The following is a 22,299-nucleotide window of genomic DNA, read 5'->3' on the forward strand; positions in this document are numbered from 1 at the left end:
TTTGGGTGGACAGATCGTTTCCTAATTGGACAATTCAAACAATAGTGAGGTCACGATTGAATGAACTCAGTCTCCAGAGGCTTTTCTATGATCAGAAAATATAAGAAGGGATTCCATGGTCAAAACTCTCTGAAACTATTCTCAAATTTGAAGTTGGTAAGAAGTCCTGAGATGTACTTGTTAAGATAATACATCATTTAATTCAACATCACACAATAACAATTCTCATCAGTACTGTTACATCATCCAGGAGGCAGTGATACAGAGGTGAAGTTTAATAAAACATTTCCAAGTGGAAGTCATTATACAAATCCAGGTGAGTACAGGTAACAAGTCCGTTCATCGACCCCTCAGTTTCCTCAGGATGTTTCACAGGGTCATTGCACCTTTTCACAATCTCATGGTTTGCAGTCTCAGGTGATTCCGTTTGAAAATTCAGTCCTCAGTAAGTTTAGTTTAGAGATACAGCACTGAAACAGGCCCTTTGGCCCACCGAGTTTGTGCTGACCATCAACCACCCATTTATATTAATCCTATACTAAACGCATATTCCTAGCACATCCCCACCTGTCCCTATATTTCCCTACCACCTACCTATATTAGGGACAATTTATAATGGCAAATTTACCTACCAACCTGCAAGTCCTTTGGCTGTGGGAGGAAACCGGAGCACCCGGAGAAAACCCATGCAGACACAGGGAGAACTTGCAAACTCCACACAGGCAGTACCCAGAATTGAACCCGGGTCGCTGGAGCTGTGAGGCTGCGGTGCTAATCATTGCGCCACTGTGCCGCCCTCTTAGATCGTTTCCTACTTGGACAATACAGTCTCAGGTGATTCCGTTTGAAAATTCAGTCCACAGTAAGTACACAATGTTTAATTTCCATGGTAACACCAGTATCTGCTCCCATGTTGGTGTCACAAACACGTTAAGTTCAGGATCCTTAAACACTACAAATGCTCACCATCAGCCAGACAGAACAGTGGGATTCCCGACTGGCACTTTCCCCATTTCTCCTCTCGCAGTGCTGACCCATCCTGGGTGCACCAGTTTCAGGAACCTCCCCAATAGGATACTCCCTCTGGGTGACCCCAGACACTGGGTATTGGTATCTATTGGACGGTGGGATCAATCCAAGCTGAACAGAGCCTGTCTCCATCCTGAACACACACAGGTTCACTTCCCAGCAGGGTCACTGGGTACTGATACTGAGTGTGAACCCTGGATAATGTAATTCCCAAACCCTGGGATATTGAGTGTGATTACCAGTGTCCCACTGCAGCCCAGACTGAGCCCCACCCTGGACCCTTCCTGTCTGTACATTTCCCCAGTTCCCCATTGGGGAACATTCAGTCCCGGATATCCTGCAGAAGCAGCGCTGTGGGGCCGGGTGGCTGAGTCACGTGACCCTGTTGCTGGGCCTCTGATGTCACAATGGGAGATGACACTCGCTCAGCTCGAACTGGAAACAATGAAACAGCCAATAGGATTTAAACCTGGAGCGCGGCCAATTAAAGGGGAAGGACAGAAAATTGGCCAAAAATGTTCATATAGAGAGACCAGTGATGGTTACAAATTGAAATATTCACACAAACACATTTAGTCCAGGTCTTCTGCCCTGCAGTGACTTCAGCTGATTCACTCCACTTGAACTGAACTGATTCCACCTCAACCTGAAACAGATTAAAGATTAAACAGGAAATAAACAGATTTAACAATAGTGTAAATAACAGGGAGACTGGGATTAATATTTCAATAATAATTTGAGATATTACTGATAAGAGTGACTGAATCCCATTTATATTTTATTTATTACATTAAACATTAACACAAACACTCACTCGATATGTTTCAGACTCCTGCATTTCACTATGAGGCGGCTCAGAGCGGGGACAGATTGGTCTGTGAAGGAGTTTTCTCCCAGGTTCAGAAACGTCAGTGACTGGTTTGTACTGCGAGCAGAAGCGAGATCCTCGGCACAAGAATCTGTGAGTCTGACCCGCTGTACCCTGGGCATCAGGGAGAGAAATAACAGGAATCAGTGTAAATCTCCAGGGTTCATTGATAACACGATTACTAATACGAATAATAATTTACAGCGTTCATTCCGAACACTATTACTGATGCTAAGAATAATTTATACTGTCCTTTTATTATAAACATAATGTCACACAGTCTGGTACTTACTGTTCTACTCTGTAAAGCAGCTGGTGAAGTATAATACTGGAGTTAATCTTTACTTGTCCTACATATATTTAGAGTTAAACATTACAAGCACACACCTCCTCACTCAACCACACACAGTTTCAATCAGTGTCTCAATGTATCTGCTCAATTGAAACCCCTGTTAATGACTACCGCCCACATATTAAACACCATTAATAGACAATTAACAAATTCCCTTCTTTCTCTTTAAATAAAATTAATTGATATGCACAAAGAAAATGTCAGCAAAAAATCAAATCAAAAACCTCCATATTCTGTACAAAACATTACATTTTTATATTTATATTTAGAGATACAGCACTGAAACAGGCCCTTCGGCCCACCGAGTCTGTGCCGACCATCAACCAACCATTTATACTAATCCTACACTAACCCTATATTCCTACCACATCCCCACATGTCCTTATTTTCCCCGACCACCTACCTATGCTAGGGGCAATTTATAATGGCCAATTTACCTATCAACCTACAAGTCTTTGGTGGTGGGAGGAAACCGGAGTGCCCGGCGAAAACCCACGCAAACACAGGGAGAACTTGCAAACTAAACACAGACAGTACCCTGGTCGCTGGAGCTGTGAGGCTGTGGTGCTAACCACTGCGCCACTGTGCCGCTCATTGCGAGACCCCTCCTCAAGGACCACTAACAATTTCTTCACACAAGAATTTCCTTTTGTAAAACAATCAGACAGTTGGTGACTTGTATCTACCCATTTAATTTTAGAGATTTTCTTTCTCTCTGGCATTTCTCTCAAGCCAGCAAGGTCGACTCTGTAACCTTTTCTGACACTTTTAGTAGAATGTGCATTATCCAACAATGAACAATTATCTACATAACATTCAATGAGTATGTGATCTTCAGTAAACCCCTTGTATAGAATCTCACTTACAATATTTGACAAATAGAATCCCATATCCACTGTCTCCACAAGGGCCAGTGTGTCAATCAGCTGAAGTACTTTTAACAACCCTTTTTATTTTCTGAGCTTCCCAAGCTGAAGGACAGTATCTCCCATTTTCACCCATCAGTAATATTATGAAACCAGCTGCACTAGAATACCCATCAGGAAGATTAGCATGTGAACCATCGCTAAAAATGACTAGTTTCATGTTCTTTGGGTCACCTAGGGATGGGAACTTAAACACACATTTCTCCAGATTTAATCAATTTTATATAGAATGTTTTAAGGGTAAATAAAACGTTCTGGACTTTAGGGTCTTTCATTGTAACACTTCACTCCAACACATAAAAACTAGTCTCTGATCACGTCTGAGAGCCCAGACAGTTCAACTGACCAATCAAGCTTCACAATTGTTCTGTCTCTTCTTCAGATATAACATCATCTTTCTGTGATGTCCGAGTACGATTAACTGGGAGGGGAGTAACACCCACTAAATAGGATTGTTGATTCAAAATTATTTCAGAGCTACTCTGCTTAACAACTAAACCAATATATTTAAAAGTTCCACAAGCCTGACTCCCGATTTTAAATTCTAATCTAATCTTTTTAATAATACCTTTCTCAAATTCAGCAGTATCACCACATCAGAAATCAACATGTATCATAAAGATGTCTGAAAGTTTCCCTTTATGATACCAATAAATCTTTGTGGGATCTGTTTTTATTTGAACACAATGTATTTCAGCAAAACAGATCTCACTGTAAAATACCACACACTGGAAGTATCATCCAGGCCACACGTGCCTTTGTTTAGTTTTCATAGTTTCCCTTCTGCATCTGCTGTCTCTTTGGGAAGTTTCAGAAACTCAGCTCTCTGAAAGGTATCGCCCTGCAGAAATGCAGCTTTCAGGTCAATTGATCTACACTCCCATGAATATGTGACCAAAAGAGCTGAAAGGATTTTCAACATTACTTTTCCAGCTGTAGGAGAGCCCATTCCAACATCTGTATCACCCAGTCATTCTTCAAAACCCCTCGCAACCAGCCTGGCTTTAGCCTAATAAGACCCATCTACAAGGATCTTTTCAGTACAAATCCACCTATGTGACAAGGCAGCTTGTCCTTGATCTGGTATCACAGAGTCAACTCCAACTATCTAATTTCCTTTGTTTTGCTTCTCTTAATAGTTTGTCCTCATTTTTATTGGCAGTCACTAAAATTTCACAATCATGAGGACTTCTGCTTCTAGTTCTGTTCAGAGACTGTTCTGTGACTTGAATTTCATTGTGTAATCTATTTAAGTCACAGCCTCTACCTGCACTTTTATGTCTGTCGGGATGATTACTGTGAGATCTCCCTCTTACACTATCGAGGCTCTTTCTCCAGTACCTGATTTTATTCTGATACAAGAGTCACCTCCAGATCCACTATCAGAACATGCACTGTGCTTTCATACCCTCCACTCTTTCATCCCATTCTACCAGTCCACAGACCTCACTTCTTGACCATCATCCTGTACATTAAACAATATTTAAATTTACCAGTAGCTTTTCCTGCACGTCCTACAATTGTCATATTCCTGCATTAACTTGACCCCTCTGGAATATGTGTCACCCAAATTTCTGAGCAATTGGTCTTTGGATGTGATAGCTCTGTCCTGTGTGTCATGATCACTCACAGTATCACTAACCAGCCCTTGATCTACTGTTTTACTGATCCTCAGGACTCTCATTACAAAACACATGAACATTTAAGGTACAAGGTGCCTCGTTTATGCTATCGGCTGCTCAGAATCCAAGATATAATTAATCCTGATTAATCGTGAGGAATGAACCTGAACAGTTTGATATGTTTGATAAGGACTGTTTTACCATCATGGCCTATTACTTTACCTGGGCCTTTCCATTCCCTATGACCCTCTCTTTTATAATAGACCAAATCTGCTGAATTAAATTCTATCTCAAATGGTCTTATATGATGCCTCAGAGCTCTCTGAATTTTCATCAAGATCTCAGACTCGATGAAAACCCATCTTCACGCATATAAATATTCAAATGTGCTGAACAAAATTGAACTAATTGTAGTACTTTCTGGAACAGGAGGACTATCACACAGTTCAGGAAGTAATTGTGAATATTCCCTATAGACCAATTATTAGAATTAGAATATTACAGCGCAGTACAGGCCCTTCGGCCCTCGATGTTGCGCCGATCATCTGACCTACACTATTCCATTTACATCCATATGTCTATCCAATGACCACTTAAATGCCCTTAAAGTTGGCGAGTCTACTACTGTTGCAGGCAGGGCGTTCCACGCCCCTACTACTCTCTGCGTAAAGAAACTACCTCTGACATCTGTCCTATATCTTTCACCCCTCAACTTAAAGCTATGTCCCCTCGTGTTTGCCATCCTCATCCGAGGAAAAAGACTCTCACTATCCACCCTATCTAACCCTCTGATTATCTTGTATGTCTCTATTAAGTCACCTCTCCTCCTCCTTCTCTCTAACGAAAACAACCCCAAGTCCCTCAGCCTTTCCTCGTAAGACCTTCCTTCCATACCAGGCAACATCCTAGTAAATCTCCTCTGCACCCTTTCCAAAGCTTCGACATCCTTCCTATAATGCGGTGACCAGAACTGCACGCAATACTCCAGGTGCGGCCTCACCAGAGTTTTGTACAGCTGCATCATGACCCCGTGGCTCTGAAACTCGATCCCCCTACTAATAAAGGCTAACACACCATATGCCTTCTTAACAGCCCTATTAACCTGGGTAGCAACTTTCAGGGATTTATGTACCTGGACACCAAGATCTCTCTGCTCATCTACACTACCAAGAATCTTCCCATTAGCCCAGTACTCTGCATTCCTGTTACTCCTTCCAAAGTGAATCACCTCACACTTCTCCGCATTAAACTCCATTTGCCATCTCTCAGCCCAGCTCTGCAGCCTATCTATGTCCCTCTGTACCCTACAACACCCTTCGACACTATCCACAACTCCACCGACCTTCGTGTCATCCGCAAATTTACTAACCCACCCTTCTACACCCTCATCCAGGTCGTTTATAAAAATGACAAACAGCAGTGGCCCCAAAACAGAACCTTGCGGTACACCACTAGTAACTAAACTCCAGGATGAACATTTGCCATCAACCACCACCCTCTGTCTTCTTTCAGCTAGCCAATTTCTGATCCAAAGCTCTAAATCACCTTCAACCCCATACTTGCGTATTTTCTGCAATAGCCTACCGTGGGGAACCTTATCAAACGCCTTACTGAAATCCATATACACCACATCCACGGCTTTACCCTCATCCACCTGTTTGGTCACCTTCTCGAAAAACTCAATAAGGTTTGTGAGGCACGACCTACCTTTCACAAAACCGTGCTGACTATCGCAAATGAACTTATTCTTTTCAAGATGATTATAAATCCTGTCTCTTATAACCTTTTCCAACATTTTACCCACAACCGAAGTAAGGCTCACAGGTCTATAATTACCAGGGCTGTCTCTACTCCCCTTCTTGAACAAGGGGACAACATTTGCTATCCTCCAGTCCTCCGGCACTACTCCTGTCGACAATGACGACTTGAAGATCAACAACAACGGCTCTGCAATCTCCTCCCTGGCTTCCCAGAGAATCCTAGGATAAATCCCATCTGGCCCAGGGGACTTATCTATTTTCACTCTTTCCAAAATTGCTAACACCTCCTCCTTGTGAATCTCAATCCCATCTAGCCTAGTAGGCTGTATCTCAGTAATCTCCTCGGCAACATTTTCTTTCTCTACTGTAAATACTGACGAAAAATATTCATTTAACGCTTCCCCTATCTCCTCTGATTCCGCACACAACTTCCCACTACTATCCTTGATTGGCCCTGTTCTAACTCTTATCATTCGTTTATTCCTGATATACCTATAGAAAGCCTTAGGGTTTTCTTTGATCCTATCCGCCAATGACTTCTCGTGTCCTCTCCTTGCTCTTCTTAGCCCTCCCTTTAGATCCTTCCTGGCTAGCTTGTAACTCTCAAGCGCCCTAACTGAGCCTTCACGTCTCATCCTAACATAAGCCGCCCTCTTCCTCTTGACAAGCGCTTCAACTTCTTGAGTAAACCACGGCTCCCTTGCTCGACAACTTCCTCCCTGCCTGACAGGTACATACTTATCAAGGACACGCATTAGCTGCTCCTTGAATAAGCTCCACATTTCGTTTGTGCCCATCCCCTGCAGTTTCCTTCCCCATCCTACACATCCTAAATCTTGCCTAATCGCGTCATAATTTCCTTTCCCCCAGCTATAATTCTTGCCCTGCGGTATATACCTGTCCCTGCCCATCGCTAAGGTAAACCTAACCAAATTGTGATCACTATCGCCAAAGTGCTCACCTACATCTAAATCGAACACCTGGCCGGGTTCATTACCCAGTACCAAATCCAATGTGGCATCGCCCCTGGTTGGCCTGTCCACATACTGTGTCAGAAAACCCTCCTGCACACACTGGACAAAAACAGACCCATCTAAAGCACTCGAACTATAGTATTTCCAGTCAATATTTGGAAAGTTAAAGTCCCCCATAACCACTACCCTGTTACTCTCGCTCCTGTCGAGAATCATCTTCGCTATCCTTTCCTCTACATCTCTGGAACTATTCGGAGGTCTATAGAAAACTCCCAACAGGGTGACCTCTCCTCTCCTGTTTCTAACCTCGGCCCATACTACCTCAGTAGACGAGTCCTCAAACGTCCTTTCTGCCGCTGTAATACTTTCCTCGATTAACAATGCCACACCCCCCCCTCTTTTACCCTCTTCTCTGTTCTTTCTGAAACATCTAAATCCCGGAACCTGGGACTAAACCCTCCAACCACTGGAGTGAATTCTTTGTATGAACCATCAATGCTCGGCCGGTCGTCAACTTGCAGTCTGGTTGATCAGCTAAGATTTTATGCAGCATTTCATCAATCACCACATCATTCCTGTCACAGAGTCCATTACTGAAAAGACTTTCAGCTGCTGTATTCATGACCATATTGTTCATGTTTTCAAACATGTCTCTGAACTCATTATTGGCAAATTCTCTCCATTATCAGTTAGAAACTTTGCTCGTGCCCCAAGTCTGATCCCTATCCATTTCTCCATGATTTTATCTATAATCACCCTTTTGTCCTTACTCTGTTTTATTTTAGAAACACTAAGTCTGGTGGCCAGGTTTATAAAATGTAGAATGAAAATATTTCTTTCTTTGATCCACGCAATGACCTTGTTAAAGCCGCGTGCCAATGGAAGGTTTACAATAGGACGTGGTGGCATCCTCCAATACTTTATACATATTTCACACTTGACTAATCTCTTCTATTAGCCTTATACACTCTTCAACTGTACCTGTATCTTTTAGCAGGGTTTTAAACCTCTGACAAGCAGGGGGAGCAAATTGTCTATATTACTTCAGGCGAATTTGCTTTTCTACTCTCTGATTCTTATCAACTGATGTCATTAATATTTGTCTAACACTCTGATAAGAAACAACAGGTTTTGTTAAGGGGACACAATAATGTCCTGATTGGGAAAACTGCAAATCCACTGACTTTCCAAAAGTAACTGCCTTATCACACTCCATGTCAAGTTTCATTTGTGCCTGTTTGATAGAAGGTTTACTCAACCACATAGATATCTCACTGGAGACATCAGTACTGATAACATGGCTTACTCCAGCTATTTTGTATGGAATTATGACTCTCCTTAGTGACCTTAATGCTCATCATCACGAAACTGAAACAAGTAGTACTTTTATACTTTTTAACGGTGCATCAATCCTCATCACTTAGTGAATCTAAATGACATTTTAACCAATCTGTTCAGCAAACTGTTGAAGTGCAAGCACTACTAGCACAACACAGTTAAACAAGTCTGTGAATGACATATTCAATATTGGACTAAAACTCCTTGTGACTTGTACAATTTGTTTGGACTCATCCACGTCTTCATCTTCTGCCTCAGAATCTTCATTCCCTTGAGTCATTTCGAGGACTCTGCCGCTATGCTTTGTGCAGTTCATGGCATAATGGGATTTGCAGCCACACCTGATGCACCTATTAACTGCTCCTTGGCCTTTGCTGGGTTTCAGTCGCCTATTATTGCGGTTCTAATTTTGTATTCGCAATAATAGCCAGATCTACTAAAGGTGCTTTCATCCTCATTCTGACTGTCCATAACCATTCCATTGTACTTACACCTGCTTCCAGGATCTGGTCCATTTCTAAATCTGGCAATTATTGTGTCTTTTATTCTTTGTGTTACTGCGGAATGTCCCGTTTGCTCCACCAAGGCCCCAGGAATCTTTTCAAGAGAGCAGACATCTGATCCAACAGGGAGTTTCTCTCTCTGAGAACTGAAAACCAGTTAGAACCCGGAGCATGTCCCTTTGCTACACTTTGGCACAATCCAGCAATTTAAATGCTAGCATTGAACCAGGGATCTCTAAAGTGAATTTTGTCAATCTTTATACAGTCTGTTAAAGTACATGATATATTCTTCCTTTGACTAAACATCTGTCTTCCAAAACGTATCAAACTCTGACCATGCCTCAAAGGTATTTAATAGATCACGTTACTTGTTTATTTCATCCAAGAACTCTAAAAGAAGATCCAAACCAAATCAGTTTTTCACTGATGGGGAGGCAGCTCACAAAGCATTTTACTTCTGGTCCGAAGCAATGCCAAGGCCATACCTTGTTTCCTTTCTCATCGGGACACAACCCATGTCCACATATCCACTTCATTCTTTATACTTATTTGTGCCATGAGATGTGGGCGTCGCTGGAAAGACCAGCATTTGTTGCCCATCCCTAATTGCCCTTGGGAAGGTGGTGGTGATCTGCCTTCTTGAACCTCTGCAGTCTATCTGGTGCAGGTACATCCACAGTGCTGTTAGAGAGGGAATCCCAGGATCTCGATCTAGTTGTCAGTGAAGGAACGGCGATATATTCCCAAGTCAGGATGGTGTGTTACTTGGAGGAAAACTTGCAGATGGTGGTGTTCCCACACGTCTGCAGCCCTTTTCCTTCTAGGTGGAAGAGTTTACAGGTTTGGAAGGTGCTGTTAAAGGAGACAAGGTGAGTTGTTGCAGTGCATCTTGCATCTGGTACACTCTGCTGCCTCTGTCCGTCCCTGGTGGAGGGAGTGAATGTTTAAGGTAGTGCATGGGTGTTATCAAGTGGGCTGCTTTATCCTGGATGATGTTGAGCTTTCTGAGTGTTGTTGGAGCTGCACTGATCCAGGCAAGTAGTGTGTATTCAATCACACTCTTGACTTGTGCCTTGTCGATAGTGGACAGGCTTTGTGGAGTCGGGAGGTGGACTACTCGCTGCAGAATTTCCAGCCACTGACCTGCTCTTGTAGACACAGTATTTATACGTCTGCTCCAGTTCAGTTTCTGGTCAAAGGTAACCCCCAGGATGTTGATAGTGGGGGATCCATTGATCTATATGCTGTTGAATGTCAAGGGCAAATGGTTAGATTCTTTTTTGTTGGTGATGGGCATTGTCTGGCACACTTGTTTGGCATGAATGCTACTTAGTACTTACCAGCCCAAGCCTGGATGTTGTCCAGGTCTTGACTCTTTGGGAAGTAGACTGCTTCAATATCTGAGGAGTTGAGAATGGTAGATGGAGTACAATGTCAGGAAGTGCAAAGTTATTCACTTTGGTAGTAAGAATAGAAAAACAGAGTGCTTTTTAAAAGGTCTAAATCTTGTAAGTGTTGGTGTTCAAAGAGACTTGGGTGTGCTTCAATGCAGGAAGTTAGCACGCAGGTACAGCAAGCAATTCGGAAAGCAAATGACATGTTGGCCTTTATTGCAAGGGGATTGGAGGACAGGAATAAAGAAGTCTTGCTACAATTGTACAGGGTTTTGGTGAGACCACATCTGGAGTGCTGTGTACAGTTTTGGTCTCCACATTTAAGAAAGGATATACTTGCATTGGAGGCGATACAGCAAAGGTTTACCAGATTGGACCCTGGGATGAGGGGGTTGTCCTATGATGGGAAGCTAAGTAAATTGGGCCCATACTCTCTGTAGTTTAGAAGAATGAGAGGTGATGTCATAGAAACATACAAAATTCTGAAGGGACTTAGTAGACACAGATATTGTTTCCCCTGTTTGGGGAATCGAAAACACGGGGCACAGTCTCAGGATTAGCTGCCAAACATTTAGGACTGAGATGAGGAAAAATTACTTCACTCAAAGGGTTAAGAATCTTTGGAATTCTCTATTCCAGAGTGTTTTGGATGCTCTATTGTTGAATACATTTAAGGCTGGGATAGACAGATTTTTGGACTCTCAGGGTATCAAGGGATATAGCGAGCGGGTGGGAAAGTGAAGTCGAAGCTTAAGATTAGCCATGATCGTACTGAATGGTGGAGCAGGCTCGATGGTCCATATGGTCTACTCCTGCTCCAATTTCTTGTGTTCTTGTGGCACTGTACACTGTACAATCATTACTAAACATCCTCACTTCTGACTTTATGATGGAAGGAAGATCACTAATGAAGCAGCTCAAGATGTTTGAGCCGAGGACACTACTCTGAGGAACTCCTGCAGTGATGTCCTGGAACTGAGATTAATGACGTCCAACAACTGCAACTAAAGCCTGGCACGGGTATAAAATTAAAACCCGATCTGGGCCCGACCTGACCACAGCCAACCCGTATCTGACCCGAGCTCAAACCCTTTAATTTTTTTCGCGCCCAACCTGACCCTACATGCATCGCCTTTATCTATTTCAGCAGCAGGCTGTCCCTGCAGCTGGAGTTATGGAGAATCATTGGTAAACTTGGCCCCATGACTTCCCGGAAGCAATGTCCAGCTCAATCCAACTGAGCCCGAATGCTGGACTCGGAATTTCCACCATACCTGACCGGAACCCAACACATGTAGTCGGATCAAGTCGGGTTTGGGTCGGGTAGCCAGGCTTTAACCACAACCATCTTCCGTACGAGGTGTGGCTCCAATGTTCTGAAGGTGCTTCCATTGTTAAAATATTTTTTGAGGACTCATATTCAAAAGTCTATGGAAATATCTGAGGAAATGCTTGACTTGCTTTTTAAAAAAGGGTCATTGGAAAGACACTTGAGACCTTGTTTAAAAAAAAACACTTACTGGAAGTCACATGTCTTAAGCTAGGTAAACAGCAAAGGCCTCACTGACTATTGGAGTTGATTACAGAGAAGTCACATGTTTTCGCGATGTCAGTCTCAACAGGGTTTGCTGAATGCTAGGGCTCAGCGGTGATATTCACTTCTTTAATATTTTACTTGCAAACTTGGTAGTTTTCACAGAAGATTCCATGATTTATGGTAGTCAGGAGTTGGTTTTGTTTAGAACTGTTTGAATGGACAGTTGGGGTGTCAGCCTGCTAAGTGAGAGAGGTCACCAGTTCATCCTATTCCACCTCTTTGAGAACTCTGAGAATCCAGTGTGAGAACTGGAGAAACTGATGCAGCATTTCTCCTGAGAAGTTTCTGCAAGACTTTCTCTTCACATCTCCTGAACGAACTGCTTCTGAAAAGATCCCAGTGACAACTGCATGTGACCAGTGACACCCGTCTACATGGATCCAGACCAACTAGAATGCTCCATATCTTATCCTTTTTCTCCAAGAAGTAACAGGTACTTGGCCAAAGTTTTTTTTTTGTTTTTTTTGTAAAGTTGATCTCGCAGAGAAAGCATCTTTGTTTTTCCTTTAACTGGTGCGTTTGTGTAGGTGTGTTGGGTTATCTCGAAGGGAATATATTTATACTTTCATATTACAACCTGTGCATTAATAAGTGTTGCATATTTATGAAATGAGTCTTGTTTTATAATAAATTAATAATTTTGTTGATTATTAAAGAAACTTTGTTGGCAAATTTTTATTCAGAAACGAAAATAGATGAAGTATATAATTGGCTGTATCGGTAACTGGGTAAAACATTTACCCAGTAAATGTGCAGAAGTGGAACTAGAAAAAGACAGTGCACTCTTCCATCCCCGGTCATAACACCAACCAGTGAAGCGTTTTCCCCCTGATTCCCACTAACTTCAATTTGACTCGGGCTCCTTGATTTCCCACTCAGTCAAATGCTGCCTCGATATCAAGAGCAATCACTTTCACCTCACCTGGTCATATGGTTCAGATTCCGAGAACATCAGAGGGTAATCAAAGCCCAACAATTTACACTTGCTTTCGGCCATTTCTGATCATTGCTGATAGGATTGTAGTTTTTTGTCCGTTTTTTTTTCAGAATCTCTCCTGACAGTGCAGAGCATGTGCAAAGCGATCGCCGACGTTATCATGTGTCTGAACATTTGTCAGCTTACCAGTATGGGTCCATGCACGCGCATTAACGTCACCACGTAATGACGTCAGACGTAATAATGTCCGAGTGTTGCTTCACCCATCAATGGCCATGATCACAATCTCTATGCCTCCAACAGTACCCTGCTCCCTCCCACGATTGGCGCCTCAGTCACCAGTTTTCTTCCCCGCTCTCATCCGCTGTTCTCTCCTGTGCCCGCCTGCTTGTCGCTCTCGATTCTTTGCTGCTCCATCCCACCCCTGCCGCTTCTCTAGGTGATGAGATGGGGAGCGAGCAGCAGGAGGGGACAGCGGGCAGACGGGTGCGGGAGAGAACGGTGAAATGGAGTGGCGAGCATTCGGCAGCAGTGGGTAAGTGGATGTGGGAGGGAGTGGGTAAGAGAAGCGGCCATTGTGGGAGGGAGTGCTGTACTGTTGCGGAACGGGTGGAGGCGGTGATTGCGGCCTTTGAAGGGTGAGGGGGTTTGGGTTCAACTGATTTTTTTACAGGCAGCTGCCTGAGACGTCGCAGACAGTGACGTTTCAGTCCGTGAGGCTGCATTTGCATGTGGCCATACTGCGACACCTAGTGGTTGCGTTGTCAGCAATCGCAGCCTTTTTTCATCGCCTTGGACCTTCATCTTGAGGCAACCATTCTCTGTTACCATATTCTACTCTGGAAATCCAATTGGTGAAGAATATTACTGGAGTTAATCTTTACTCAGTCTTACATTAATTTACAGAGTTAAGCATTACACACATACACCTCCTCACTCAACCACACCACAGTATTTATAAGTTTCCAAGTGAAACCCCAGTTAATGCCCACTACCTGCACACAAGTAAACACAATTAATATACAATTAGCACTTACTCCAGTCTCTGTATTTTACAGTCTGGGTTCCTCAGAGCCTCAGACAGTAGTTTCACTCCTGAATCTCCCAGTTTATTATAACTCAGGTTCAGAAACGTCAGTGACCGGTTTGTACTGAGAGTGGAAGCGAGATCCTCGATGCAAGAAGCTGTGAGTGCGTTACTGGAAAGCCTGGATCAGAGAGAGAGAAATACCAGGAATCACAGAAAATTCCATGGCTTATTAAGAACACCATTGCTGATACTAATAACAACGTTTATTGATGACACTATTATTGATACTAATAATAATGTCCAGTGTTAGACATCCAGTTATAATAGACACAATCTCTCACAGTCTGGTACTTACTCCAGTGTCTGTATTTTACAGTCTGGGTTAATGCCCACCATCTGAATACAATTAAACATAATTAATATACAATTAGCACTTACCACAGTTTCTGTATTTTACAGTCCGGGTTCCTCAGAGCTGCAGACAGTAGTTTCACTCCTGAATCTCCCAGTTTATTACAACTCAGGTTCAGATCCATCAGTGACCAGTTTTTATTCACAGCGAAGGCGAGATCTTCGATACAAGACGCTGTGAGTTCGTTATTGGAAAGCCTGGATCAGAGAAAGAGAGAAATACCAGGAATCACAGCAAATTCTATGGTTTATTAAGAACACCATTACTGATACTAGTAATAATGTTTATTGATAACACTATTATTGATACGATTAATAATGTGCAGTGTTAGACATCCAGTTACTTTGGAAACAATCTCACAGAGTCTGGTGCTTACTCCAGTGTCTGTATTTCACAGTCTGGGTTAATGCCCACCATCTGCAAACGTTTGAACATAACTAATATACAATTAGCACTCACTGCAGCTTCTGTATTTTACAGTTCGGGTTCCTCAGAGCTGCAGACAGTAGTTTCACTCCTGAATCTCCCAGTTTATTATAACTCAGATCCAGAACCTTCAGAGTACTGAGAGCAGAGGCGAGATCCCCGACACAAGAAGCTGTGAGTGCGTTACTGGAAAGCCTGGGATCAGAGAGAGAAATACCAGGAATCATAGTAAATTCACAGTGTTTATTAAGAACACTATTACTGATACTCATAATAACGTTTATTGATGACACTATTATTGATACTAATAATAATGTCCAGTGTTAGACATCCAGTTATTATAAACACAATCTCTCACAGTCTGGTACTTACTCCAGTGTCTGTATTTTACAGTCTGGGTTAATGCCCACCATCTGAATACAATTAAACATAATTAATATACAATTAGCACTTACCACAGTTTCTGTATTTTACATTCTGGGTTCCTCAAACCTGCAGACAGTAGTTTCACTCCTGAATCTCCCAGTTTATTATAACTCAGGTTCAGATCCGTCAGTGACCGGTTTGCACTGAGAGCAGAGGCGAGATCCTCGACACGAGAATCTGAGTGATTGTTTTTTTCCAGCCTGGAATCAAAGATGGAAAAGTAACAGGAATCAGAGTAAATCCGCATTGTGTATTTATAACACCAATTACTGACACTAGTAATAGCAGTGCTTAGCAATAACACGATTGCTGAAACTGATAATGTACAGTGTTTATTAATAATGCGATTACTGATATTAATTGCCTGTACTGGGACGAGGGAGCAGTACCACAGGACATGCGCGAAGCCAATATCATCACTCTCTATAAAAACAAAGGTGACCGCGGTGGCTGCAACAACTAGCGTGGAATCTCCCTGCTCAGCAGAGTGGGGAAAGTCTTCGCTCGAGTCGCTTTAGACAGGCTCCAGAAGCTGGCTGAGCGCATCGACCGTGAGGCACAGTGCAGCTTTTGAGCAGGGATATCAACCATTGACCTGCTGTTCTCCCTTCGTCAGCTACAGGAGAAATGCCGTGAACAACAGATGCCCCTCTACGTTGCGTTCATTGATCTCACCAAAGCCTTTGACCTCGTCAGCAGACGTGATCTCTTTAGACTACTAGAAAAGATCAGATGTCCACCGAAGCCACGAAATATCATCACCTCATTCCATGACAATGTGAAAGGCACAATTCAGCATTGCGGCGCCTCATCAGACCGCTTTCCTATCCTGAGTGGCGTGAAAGAGGGCTGCGTTCTCGCACTTACACTGTTTGGGATTTTCTTCTCCCTGCTGCTCTCACACGCGTTCAAGTCTTCAGAAGACGAAATTTTCCTCCACACAAGATCAGGGAGCAGGTTGTTCAACCTTGCCCGTCTAAGAGCGAAGACCAAAGTAAGGAAAGTCCTCATCAGGGAACTCCTCTTTGCTGACGATGCTGCATTAACATCTCACACTGAAGAGTGTCTGCAGAGTCTCATCAATAGGTTTGCAGCTGCCTGCAACGAATTTGGCTTAACCATCAGTTTCAAGAAAACGAACATCATGGGACAGGACGTCAGAAATGCTCCATCCATCAATATCGGCAACCACCCTCTGGAAGTGGTTCAAGAGTTCACCTACCTCGGCTCAACTATCACCAGTAACCTGTCTCTCGATGCAGAAGTCAACAAGCGCATGGGAAAGGCTTCCTCTGCTATGTCCAGACTGGCCAAGAGAGTGTGGGAAAATGGCGCACTGACACGGAATACAAAAGTCCGAGTGTATCACGGCTGTGTCCTCAGTACCTTGCTCGATGGCAGCGAGGCCTGGACAACGTATGTCAGCCAAGAGCGACGTCTCAATTCATTCTATCTTCACTGCCTCCGGAGAATACTTGGTATCAGGTAGCAGGACCGTATCTCCAACACAGAAGTCCTCGAGGCGGCCAACATCCCCAGCTTATGCACCCGACTGAGTCAGCGGCGCTTGAGATGGCTTGGCCATGTGAGCCGCATGGAAGATGGCAGAATCCCCAAGGACACATTGTACAGCGAGCTCGCCACAGGTATCAGACGCACCGGCCGTCCATGTCTCCACTTTAAAGACGTCTGCAAACGCGACTTGAAGTCCTGTGACATCGATCACAAGTCGTGGGAGTCAGTTGCCAGTGATCGCCAGAGCTGGCGGGCAGCCATAAAGGTGGGGCTAAATTGTGGCGAGTCGAACAGACTTAGCAGTTGGCAGGAAAAAAGTCAGAAGTGCAAGGGGAGAGCCAACTGCGTAACAGCCCTGTCAACCAATTTTATCTGCAGCACCTGTGGAAGAGTCTGCCACTCTAGAATTGGCCTTTCTAGCCACTCCAGGCGCTGCTCCACAAACCACTGATCACCTCCAGGTGCTTATCCATTGTCTCTCAAGACAAGGAGGCCAAAGACAGATGAAGAAGATATTAATAATATACAGTGTCAGCTGCCCAGTTATTATCAATGCAATCTCACACAGTCTGGTACTTACCCCAGTTTCTGTATTTTACAGGCCGGGTTCCTCAGAGCCTCAGACAGTAGTTTCACTCCTGAATCTCCCAGATTATTGCGACCCAGTCTAAACACAAACAGACAGAGAGTGAGAAACAAACTGAATCAAACCCTGGACCTGATACAATTCACTTTCTGTTGAATGTTACAGGAAACACTGAAAAAGACTTGAGGAAATTAACAACCAGATTTTCCCATCACTGACAATGAATCTCACACTGTAGAACTCCTCATATATTCAGGAGCTGTCAATAAACATCAAAGAGGGAAGTAACAGGACAGAAGGTAGATGATTGGTTGGTGAGTATTACAGTGTGTTTTTGTCTCTCTGAGTGACAGCGTTTGGATAAAGTATTACTTGGGGAAATAAATCTATTACTTTGTTAATTAATTGATGTATCTAATTAATTTAATACATTTATTAATTGTTTTAAAAGACCTAATTACATTTATTCAGGTTATCAATAAGCAAATTAATGATAAAAGACTAGAGATGACAGGGCAGGCTACGTGTTGGGACTGTAGGATGTGGGAGTTTGTGGATAGTGAGACTGTCCCACATTCCCACACCAGCAGGAAATGTCTCCGTCTTCAGTCATTCCAGCTCAGAGTCAATGGGCTGGAATGTGAGTTAGAGACATTCCCAAACATAAGGGAGGGGGAGGAATTTCTTCACAGTTTTATCCAGAACACAGTCACAGCTCAGAGAAAATCACAGGTTCAAGAAGAGGGTGTAACCATTAGGGAGCAGCATGGTGAGGACTGAGGAGAGATTGAGAAGGAGGTCCCTCAAACACAGGTCTTGTCCAAAAGGTACCATGTACTTGTTACCTGTGAGGACAAGGAGAAAGACTGTGGGGAGGACAGTCACAATGTAGACCAAGGTACTGTGGCTCAGAAGACTGTCCAAGAGGGAAAGAGCAGAATAGAATGTGGTAGTGATAAGGGTTTCTATAATTAGAGGGATGGATAGTGTCCTCTGCAGCCATGAATGAGAATCCTGTCGGGTGCGTTGTCTACAAGGTGCCAGGGTAAGGGATATCTTATGGTGGCAGGAGAGCAATTTGGAAGAGGAGGCAATAATCCAGTTGTCGTTGTCGGTGTCAGAACAAACAACATATGTGGGAACCGGGAGGAGATCCTGCTGAGGGAATATCAGGTGTTCAGAGCTAAATTAAAAAGCAGGACCTCAAGGGACAAACTGGCTGGCTGCAACGAATTTGGCCTAACCATCAGTCTCAAGAAAACGAACATCATGGGGCAGGACATCAGAAATGCCCCATCCATAAATATCGGCGACCATGCTCTGGAAGTGGTTCAAGAGTTCGCCTACTGAGGCTCAACTATCACCAGCAACCTGTCTCTCGATGCAGAAATCAACAAGCGCATGGGAAAGGCTTCCACTGCTACGTCCAGACTGGCCAAGAGAGTGTGGGAAAATGGCGCACTGACATGGAACACAAAAGTCCGAGTGTATCAAGCCTGTGTCCTCAGTACCTTGCTCGACGTTAGCGAGGCCTGGACAACGTATGTCAGCCAAGAGTGATGTTTCATTTCATTCTATCTTCGCTGCCTCCGGAATATCCTTGACATCAGGTGGCAGGGCCGTATCTCCAACACAGAAATCCTCGAGGTGGCCAACATCCCCAGCTTAGACACCCTACTGAGCCAGCGGCGCTTGAGATGGCTTGGCCATGTGAGCTGCATGGAAGATGGCAGGATCCCCAAGAACACACTGTAAAGCGAGCTCGCCACTGGTATCAGACCCACCGGCCGTCCATGTCTCCTCTTTAAAGGCATCTGCAAACGCGACATGAAGTCCTGTGACATTGATCACAAGTTGTGGGAGTCAGTTGCCAGTGATCACCAGAGCTGGCGGGCAGCCATAAAGGCGGGGCTAAAGTGTGGCGAGTCGAAGAGACTTAGCAGTTGGCAGGAACAAAGACAGAAGCGCAAGGGGAGAGCCAACTGTGTAACAGCCTCGACAACCAATTTTATTTGCAGCACCTGTGGAAGAGTCTGTCACTCTAGAATTGGCCTTTGTAGCCACTCCAGGCGCTGCTTCACAAACCACTGACCACCTCCAGGCGCTTACCCATTGTCTCTCAAGACAAGAAGGCCAAAGAAGAAGAAGTAGAGTGCCAGAAGACTGGCTGATAGCTAACATTATACCTATATTTAAGAAAGGAGATAGAACATGTACAGGGAACTATAGACCAGTTGGCTTAACATCAGTGGTAAGAAAAATAATGGAATCCCGATTAAAGGTGGGAATAGAAGAATATCGAGAAACCAAAGATATAATAATGAATAGTCAGCATTGATTTGAAGTGAAAGTCTTGCTTAAGCAACCTTGTTGAATTTTTTGAAGAGGTGACAGAGAAAGTAGACAATGCTAATGCAGTAGATGCAATTTATCCCGATTTTCAAAAAGTCTTCGATAAAGTACCACAGAACAGACTAATGAATAAGGTCAGAGATTGCAGGATCAGGGAACAAGCAGAATGGACAGCCAGCTGGCTTCAAAACAGAAAGCAGGTTGTGGGATAAAGAGTAGTTACTCAGAATGGCAGAAGGTGGAAAGTGGTGTTCCACAAGGATCAGTGCTGGGATCACTGTTTTACAATTTATATTAATGATTTAGACTTTGGAATCAAAAACACAATTTCTAAATCTTCAGATGGCACCAAACTTGGGGTTGGGGGGATAGTTAATCTGAGGAGGATAGCAACAAATTACATGAAGATATTCACAAACTTGCAGAATGGACATGTAATTGACAAATTAATATCAACATAGATAAATGTGAGGTATTACATCTTGGAAAGAAAAGTAAAGAGGTTACATATTACTTACAAAATAAGAATCTAAATGGGACAGAGGAGGTAAGGGATCTGGGAGTACAAATACACAAATCACTAAAAGTAGTTACACAGGTTAACAGTCAACCAAGCACTAAGGTTTATTCCTAGGGGGTAGAATTGAAAAGTATAGAAGTTATGCTAAACTTGTGTCAAACCCTGGTTGGACCACACCTGGAATACTGCATACAATTCTGTTCATCATATCATAAAAAAGATATGGAGGCACTGGAGAGGGTGAAAAATATTTACAAGGATGATACCAGAAATGTAGGGAATACCGATCCGGAGGGAATGAACAGGCTGGTCTCTATTTTCTAAACCAAGAGCAGGCTGAGGGGTGACCTAATAGAGGTGTTTAGAAGTATGAAAGGTTTCGATAGAGGAGACACAGAGAGAATGGTTCCACTTGTGGGGAAAAGCAAAACTAGAGGCCATCAATATAAGATAGTCACCCACAAATCAAACAGTGAATTCAGATTGGTCAGTCCTGCATGATGTGTTACCTCCCTGGTGCTAGGGTAAAGGACATCATGGAGAACATTCTGCTGTGCGAACGGGGTATACATCGGTACCAATGACATAGAGAGGGCAGGTATTGAGGTCCTACAGTCTGATTTTCAGGAGCTAGGGAGGAAGTTAAAAAGTAGAACATCAAAGGTAGGAATCTCTGGATTACTCCCAGTGCCACACACCAGTGAGAGTAGAAACAGGAAGATAGGGAGGATCAATGTGTGGCTTGAGACATGATGCAAGAGGGCTTCAGATTATTGGGATATTGGGATCTGGGGCAGGAGACATCTATTAAAAAGTAAAAGCAAGATACTGCGGATGCTGGAAATCTGAAACAAAAACAAGAAATGCTGGAATCACTTAGCAGGTCTGGCAGCATCTGTGGAAAGAGAAGCAGAGTTAACGTTTCGGGTCAGTGACCCTTCTTCGGAACTGACAAATATTAGAAAAGTCACAGATTATAAGCAAGTGAGGTGGGGGTGGGGAAAGAGATAACAAAGGAGAAGGTGCAGATTGGACCAGGCCACATAGCTGACCAAAAGGTCACGGAGCAAAGGCAAACAATATGTTAATGGTGTGTTGAAAGACAAAGCATTAGTACAGATTAGGTGTGAATACACTGAATATTGAACAGCAGCAAGTGCAAACCTGAAAAAAAACCTGAAAAAAGCAGTGGGTAAGCAAACTGAACAAACTAAGATGAAATGAAATAAATGCAAAAAAAGATAGTAAAAAATGTAAAAAAGAATGTAAAAAAAAGGAAGAAAAAATAACTGAAAATGAAAGTAAAATGGGGGGCTGTCATGCTCGGAAATTATTGAACTCAATGTTCAGTCCGGCAGGCTGTAGTGTGCCTAATCAGTAGATGAGAAGCTGTTCCTCGAGCTTGCGTTGATGTTCACTGGAACACTGCAGCAATCCCAGGACAGAGATGTGAGCATGAGAGCAGGGGGGAGTGTTGAAATGGCAAGCAACCGGAAGCTCAGGGTCCTGCTTGCGGACTGAGCGGAGATGTTCCGCAAAGCGGTCACCCAGTCTGCGCTTGGTCTCCCCAATGTAGAGGAGACCACACTGTGAGCAGCGAATACAGTATACTACATTGAAAGAAGTACAAGTAAATCGTTGCTTCACCTGAAAGGAGTGTTTGGGGCCTGGGATAGTGAGGAGAGGGGAGGTAAATGGGCAGGTATTACACCTCCTGCGATTGCAGGAGAAG

The 22,299-nt window shown here is 43.5% G+C and overlaps 1 protein-coding gene across 3 annotated transcripts in view; it reads right to left on the reverse strand.

The window, feature by feature from the left end:
• Positions 1–240: 240 nt before the first annotated feature.
• The window catches only part of LOC137385133 (NACHT, LRR and PYD domains-containing protein 3-like), an 89,359-nt gene continuing 67,300 nt past the window's right edge, over positions 241–22,299 (reverse strand). For all 3 annotated transcript variants that reach the window (XM_068059958.1, XM_068059957.1, XM_068059959.1), the window contains 7 exons: positions 17,690–17,776; positions 15,624–15,794; positions 15,202–15,363; positions 14,769–14,939; positions 14,338–14,508; positions 1,844–2,011; positions 241–1,675 (listed from right to left, as the gene is read on the reverse strand). In XM_068059958.1, coding sequence (XP_067916059.1) covers positions 1,588–1,675; positions 1,844–2,011; positions 14,338–14,508; positions 14,769–14,939; positions 15,202–15,363; positions 15,624–15,794; positions 17,690–17,776 — 1,018 coding nt within the window. In that variant the 3' untranslated portion in view covers positions 241–1,587. The remainder of the gene's footprint in view (positions 1,676–1,843; positions 2,012–14,337; positions 14,509–14,768; positions 14,940–15,201; positions 15,364–15,623; positions 15,795–17,689; positions 17,777–22,299) is intronic.

This window comes from Heterodontus francisci, chromosome 28 (assembly GCF_036365525.1).
Source record: "Heterodontus francisci isolate sHetFra1 chromosome 28, sHetFra1.hap1, whole genome shotgun sequence".
Classification (NCBI taxonomy): Eukaryota; Metazoa; Chordata; class Chondrichthyes; order Heterodontiformes; family Heterodontidae; genus Heterodontus; species Heterodontus francisci.